General features: G+C 39.7%; 1 protein-coding gene across 1 annotated transcript; it reads right to left on the bottom strand.

Moving 5' to 3' along the window:
- Positions 1-590: 590 nt before the first annotated feature.
- On the bottom strand, positions 591-6979 carry BTBD18 (BTB domain containing 18; the record flags this gene model as incomplete). The annotated part of the gene is made up of 2 exons (XM_081333845.1): positions 591-2889; positions 6853-6979. 2 exons carry the CDS (start codon positions 6977-6979, stop codon positions 893-895), a joined length of 2124 nt encoding a protein of 707 aa, XP_081189971.1. The 3' UTR covers positions 591-892.
- Between the last annotated feature and the right edge of the window lie 221 nt (positions 6980-7200).

The raw sequence follows: 7200 nt of genomic DNA, 5'->3' as shown, positions 1-7200 counted from the left end.
TTTAAGAAGAGAATTAACGTACAGCAAAGCATCTACTGCTGCAAGTGCTGTTGAGTTGGTGCTCTGTGATCTCCAGTAACAGAAATATAGCAGCGAGATCGCCTTCCCAGTTCCAATCTCACCTTTAAACAAAAAAAAAATGAAGCACTGAACTGACGAGCCAGTACAAAGAGGGCAGTTCTTATCCTTTTGCCAAGTCCTTTATATTGCCTTCGAACTCCTAACTCAAAGTAGTAGCTCCCAGCTTGGGACAAAACAATCATCCTAACATCAATGAATTTTATTTCCAAGTTTGGTTAATTCATTAGCCATTCAATAAAACATTTAAATGTTAAAGGGAAGCACAGAACTTAAAACAGTTGAGAACAACACTGTTTCGCAAAAGAGCTCTTCCCAGAAAACATAATTTTGTCCTCACGCTTTAAACAGACTGGCATTTTAAAATCTTGTGTTTACTATAAGACAATTATACTATGATCTATAAAGGAAATTAAATAGAACACACTTGTGTAAAATTATTACCAGCCCCAAGCTGTCTCTCAGAACATAAAACGTTATTGCTTTTCGCAGAAGTAATGCTGTAGATTTCCTGTAGGTTACCTATCCCACGATAGACCAGAAGAACCCCGGCATCCTGGAAGGATGGCCTGTACGCAAAGAATAGATTGTATCAACGTCACGGTCATCATGATTAAATGAGGCTGATAATTGGTGATAATGAAGCAGCCTCTCCCCAGCTTGATTTTAAAGGGGGCTTTTCCATCATCTGATCAAAATGCTGAAAACATTCTGGAATCTATTAATTGCTTTTTGTGGCATGGAACTTTAAGTGCAATACTGTCTGCTAGCCCACCTCACCGTCAACGTAATTCCTTGCCACTACTTGCACTCACTAGTTCAGAACATCCACTTCAGTTTCAGATATAGGAGAAGGATCTGGCCGGACACATTCAATATTAAGCAAGAGGTCCTCTACCCCACCAATGTCTATGGTTTCTTCTTCTAGGCTGTCTAAGAAGGATGGCAGCTTGCAGTCCGAGTTGTGCTGCACAGGGTTGCTCAGAACAGCTTCAGTAAGTGACTTTGTTTCTGTATCTGAGATTCCCATGTCATACGTTAGAGGTCCTTGGTCCTCATCACCTGTCCAAGTGACAGACAAAGGCTCAGCAAATTTTGCCGTCCCATTTGTAGATTCAGACAGCTGACACTGAGCCGTTGCCCAATCCCCCAATTGGGGAGAGGCCGATCTGGACAAGGAAAGGCACTCACCAGTAGGCTCAGGTGTTACAAGAGGAAGACTGTTAAGGACAGGGTCCAACAAAGAGCTCCCATTTGTTGAGTCACAAGTTTCAGTAATTTTTATCTTGTCCAACTGTGGACCTACTGTACAACATCTCTCTTTTTCTTCTATTCCAGTGTTTCCCAGGACATTCTCATTTTTCTGGGGTGAAGCACACAGGCTTTGTGTAATAGTGGTGCTCTGGATTCTCCCAGTGGCATCCTCATCAGCCAGAAGCAAGTCTAGCATTTGTTCCAACTCTCCAGCTGAAGCAAGGCTATCATACTGCTCTTCCTTGACCAGATGATCCAGCACAAAGGTCTCCAGGTCATAATGATTCCCAGCAGCATCAGCTCCTTCATCTAAGGCCACCTTCTTCTCAGGTAGTTCTGGCTGTTGTTTTATCACACTTTTGTCAGGAACCGGTGCAGCCTCAGCTGTTGCAGGGAGCAGTTTAGCAGACCAAGCCAACTGCTGCACATCTGCTACTTCTGGTTTAGGAAGTCTGATTTGAGATTGGGAGCCCTCATCTTTCAAAGTACGTGCACTGTTCGCCACCGCTGTTGGCTGCACAGCAGGCGATTCACGCACCACTTCCCAGCAGCTGCCATTGATAACTTTTCTGAGCTTTACTCGGCCTATGTGACCTATTTCTTGGGGACAGTTTGGGCAGGATGTTGGATCACTGGAGATGCGCTTTCTGCCTTTAGATTTTGGAAGAAGAGGGGGGCTTCTGAAGTCACAAAAATGGATACTATCTTCTTTTTTTGTCTCATCCTTCCCAGGACATTTTTGTCTCCAGAGACGTCTAACAGACCCTGGCGATTTGCTGGATGTCACAGTGCAATGGTCTTCGGTGGCACGTGGTGTAGACCGAGGTGGGAAGGAAAGCTTTGGACGGCTGAGCTTGATCTTTTTTGAAGTCTGCAAACCAGCTCTAGTGTGTCTCTCTCCAGTCTCAGTCTCCTTTCTGTGCAGACCACCATTCTCATTATTGCCCATTATATTCCTTATTGTGCCTGAAGGGCGTTTTTTAACTTTTGTTTTCTGGGGATCAGCAGTAATTGTTTGGCCTTTTGAAATCTGTTTGTCACTACTTAGCAATGCTGTAGTAAGCTTTTGCTTCTTGACGTCCTTCTGATCGGTACTGTTGTGGCTACTTATTTCTTTGGAGCATGATATAAAATTATTGCTGGATGTTGCTTGCTTGCCTGCAGCTACCCAGGATGTCAAGCTACCTCCAGAGGGACCAGAAGAATGAATTAAACTCGTCTCTGATGTGGACACTGGATTGGTTATCTGCAAACAGTTCCTGTTTAAACGCCGGCCCAATGTTTTTTTTACTAATTTTCCTCCCTCTAACTGTAAAGAATCAAGTTCTGACACCTGAAGCTGTCGTGCAGCTGCAAGAATATCCTGAGCTTCTTCCCGGGACACTTCCATTTCAGACGTATAGAGGAAATCTACCAATTTACGCAATGTCCCAATTTTCAGCCCCCGAATTTCCAGCACCACCTTGTGTCCCTTGGGGGGCATTTCTCGCTCCAACTGCTCTGTGAAGAAGGGGCTGCAGGCCGACAGGATGCAACAATGAGCTGGAACGGCTTCGCCTACAAAGAACACCATTATTAGCAGGTACTTTACCAGTGGACCATCAATTTTGACTGAAGATGTTCTCCATGGGCTAGTCTTGAAATTCTCCCACAGTCAATACATAATGTCAGGAAAGTGAGAATAGTACTGGGTCAGGGCAAAGGCATATCTAGTCCTAAATTCTGTTCCCAGAGCAGCTAACCAGAAGCATTTTAGGAAGTCTATTTTACTTGGCCTGGCAAGAAATGGAAGGAACATGCTAAATCAAATACCTACATGCACCTTGAAGCAACCTCCCCAAGCAACTGTCCTTGCTCCCTTTTTCTGACAGAACAGAAGTGCAAAGATGTGAAAAGGCAGGGTGTCAGAGAGGAATCTGGACTTCATTGGAAGATGACAGGGTAAATGAAAAGGCTTTGGTCCATTCGCCAGTTATTGCCATTCCCAGTATACAGATCATTGATAATAGATGATTTAATTTTAAGCATACTAATTTATATAATGTATTTAATTATATTTAAGTATCCTAAATTGCATTTTTCACATGTTAATTTAAAATAGTTGTACTTCTAAAACAAAGTTGCAAGAACAGGAGTTCCTGTATAAAAAGATATTTTAGCTCACTCCATCCTTCCTTTTACATTAACATACTGGGTAGTGTTAAAGTATACATTTTAATAGTTAATTTAGAGTTCTTAGATTAGTAATGCTTTAAGACAAATACCTAGCAATTTGGTCTAATTTGGGGACAACTGAGTAACAAAACAATTACAAACTGTATAAACTACCATTATGTATTTAATTCACAACAAGATATTAAACAAATCCATAGGCATGCCGGAGGTAAAATTAAGCAGCTCAAATGGCTCCATAGATTTCAATGGAAGAATTCAAAATAAATAAAAATAACAAGTAACAATAGCAGCACTCCAAATAACTTCCCTGGATCTATCACACATTTCTTTGCAAAATTTCACTACGGCTAAATGTTTCAAGTGCAAGAGTTTAATACAAGTAGTCCTCAACTTACAATCACAATTGAGCCCAAATTTTCTGTTGCTAAGCAAGACGGTTGTTAACTGGGTTTTGTCCCATTTTATAGTTGTTAAGTGAATCACTGCAGCTGTTAATAACACTGTTATAAAGTGTTATTTTCTCAATGTGGAGAAAAGCGAAAAATCAAAGGTATAAATACAGATTAGGCAAGACCTGGCTCAGCAACAGTGACTGTGAGAGGGACCATGGAGTCCTAATCGAATAAAAGAAATAGGGGAGAGATGATAGCAGTATTCCAGTATCTGAGGGGCTGCCACAAGGAAGAGGGGGTCACTTTGTTCACCAGAGCACCAGAGGGAATGACGAGAAACAATAGTTGGAAACTGATCAAAGAGAGAAGCAACCCTAGTATTAAGGAGAAACTTCCTGACAGTGAAGATAATTAACCAGTGGAACAGCTTGCCTCCAAAAATCCTCAGCGCTCCATCACTGGAGTTTTTAAAGAAGAGGCTAGACAGCCTCTTGTCTGAGATGGTATAGGTCGGTGGTAGCGAACCTATGACATGGCCCTCTCTGGCCATGCGCACTGTTGCCCCACACCTAGGCCTTCAGATGGGTTTTATAAAACCTTTTTGCTTTACACCTCCACCGCCATGTGGGGGGGAAAAAGTTCAATCAATTTTAACTTCTTGCAGGAAAAAAAAGATCTCGCAAATTTGGAATTGATTGAACTTTTTAGTCCAGCCACGCCCACCCAATTGGCCACACCCACCCAAATGGCCATGCCACTCCCCCCCCAGTTTTGGGTTGCAGTTTGGGCACTCAGTCTGTAAAAGATTCGCCATCAATGGTATAGGTTCTCCTCTTGAGCAAGGGGCTGGACTAGAAGACCTCCAACGTCCCTTCCAGCTCTATTCTATTCAAGGATACAAAAAGTTATCACATCACTCCAGCAGAGCTGCAAACATCATATAGGAACTAGTTGCCAAGTGTCTGAAGTTTGCTCATGTAACTACGGGGATGCTGCAATGGTATAAGTGTTAAAAATGGTCAGTTATTTTCACTGCCATTATAACTTTGAACGGTCATTAAACAAATTGTAAGTCGAGGACCACCTGTACTCCATTCCTATTCAGAACCCAACTTCCATATTGCAACCCACTTTACTTAAAAGGGATGGAAATGAGGGGACTTTCCACCTCTACAGATATTTTTCAACTTATGATGACAATATTGGTCACTGAGTGAGATAGAGCTGTTACCAGAACTGTGGGGAATTGGAGAAGGAAGGAGGCTGTTTAATGAATATCAATGGGCTAGCTATTCCAAAAATATTTTAACTATTTTTTTTCTTTTGCTCCAAGTAATATGCACAAAAATAGAGGAAGAATTATTTTAGGATCCAAATGCAGACTTGGAAAGTTAGTTGGCAAAGGAAGAAAGCTAGAGTAAGACTGAAGAAAACAGAAGCTTTGACCTATTAGCAGGGATATTATATCAATTAGATGTTCGAATATGGTTAAGAATAGATTGCTAGAAATAGAAATATTATAACTAGATAGATAAGATTGGTAATTAGAACATCACATTTTGACATGAAAAGGGAAATAAGAAAAATGCTAAGAACTTTGAATAAGGTAAGTTTTTGGTTACCCAAATATAACTTGTTTTGAAACTATAAATGATTGAGATATTTTGAATATGGATGGGTAATTAAAACTGAAAAAAAGCAAGAATAGGATACTGACTGAATAAAAGGATATTGAGTGCAAATGCAATTAAGATATGTTTTGGTTAAAAAAGACATTTTAAACTGATGTTATATTATTAGAAAACTGTAATAAATGCTGATATTCAACTGTATATCTATTAATAACAATAAGAATTGCATTGTTGTATTGCTTAATGTGGAAAAATGTTTATTACCGGAAGAAGAGAGGAGATATTGGATGGTGTAATATTGGGTTTAGTTTGAATAAGCTTATATGTACCACGGAATTATTAATAGACCCAGTCAACACATTGTCTATTAAGCACGTTTGTAAAAATAAAAAAATAAAATATTTATTAAAAAAAATGCATTATTGCATGCTAGTTCTGCCGACTGCCAGCAGTTTGATCCTCACAGGCTCAAATCGACTCAGCCTTCCATCCTTCTGAGGTTGGTACAATGAGGACCCAGATTGTTAGGGGCAAAGTTACTGACTATGTAAATTGCTTAGAGTGGGCTGTAAAGCACTAAGAAGTGGTATAGTGCTATTCTGTCTGCTTAACATCTTCAGAGATTGCTTAATGGCCATAACTGGAAGTGCCTGGATTATGAACATCAAGTTAAACAGTTGGGCAGGCATCTAATGACTATTTTGCTCAATGACTGAAATTCTGGTCCATATGTGGTCATAAAATGAGGACTATCTGTATGGGCAATTGGGTGGAAAGACAAAGAATTCTAAATTCCATTTTTCCTCAATCTAATAGCTTATGGATATGATTGAGGAATTCTGGGAGTCACAGTCTGAGGTGCATGGGTGAGATAGCAAAATGGATTCACCGGCGATTTCATATTACTTCAAATTTCGAGGCAAATCATGGCACTGAGAACAGGGCAATGGAGACAAGCTTCCATCATATTCTACATTAAATTATTGCAATAAGAAAATTAATAATAGACATTTTGGATAATTATTAGAACTATGCATATCCTATAAAAGGGGTACTTTACAAAAAGCCAAAGCTATTGCTCCTTTTTATCCAACAAAGCATGATAAATATACACATATATGGAAACATATGGGTTAACTTATGAAAACAATTATGTGAGCTGAAAAATAAGATCTCTCCTTTAAAAAAAAAGCGGTAGATGCATATAGGCATCTGTTTTTGAGGACTTGCAAAGCTCTAAAAAAAATTCAGCCAAAATACAACTTGATCCATTCTATTTTTTGGTACCCATCTCTCAGGTTTTTTAAAAAAATTAGTAGTACCTTCTGCTTGTAGGACAACATCACAAAATAAGTCAGCCCTTTGCTGGCGATGGAGTTGTAGGAACACCATACGGAGTAGACGAGAATTCCTATACAGAATCTTGGGATTTGCAGCTGAAGAAGTCATGGTAACAGAACCTTCCTTCATCGTATAGCAAATTTCTGTCAAATAAATATTTGCCCAGGTTAGCACTGCAGCTAAAGTCTACGCTCAATTCTCATTGAACAGAGTTGAATAGCATTTATTCCAAGTAAATTCAGAATTTAGTCTGGTAGTGTGTTACCCAGCACAGTATATATACATTTTCTTTCATATTATTGTGTCAAAGTTTACCTTTAATTCTATCA

This window comes from Vipera berus (genome assembly GCF_964194415.1).
Source record: "Vipera berus genome assembly, chromosome: 1".
NCBI lineage: Eukaryota > Metazoa > Chordata > Lepidosauria > Squamata > Viperidae > Vipera > Vipera berus.
The sequence above is the reverse complement of the archived record's forward strand: the minus strand, read 5'-3'. Positions and strand labels throughout refer to the sequence as shown.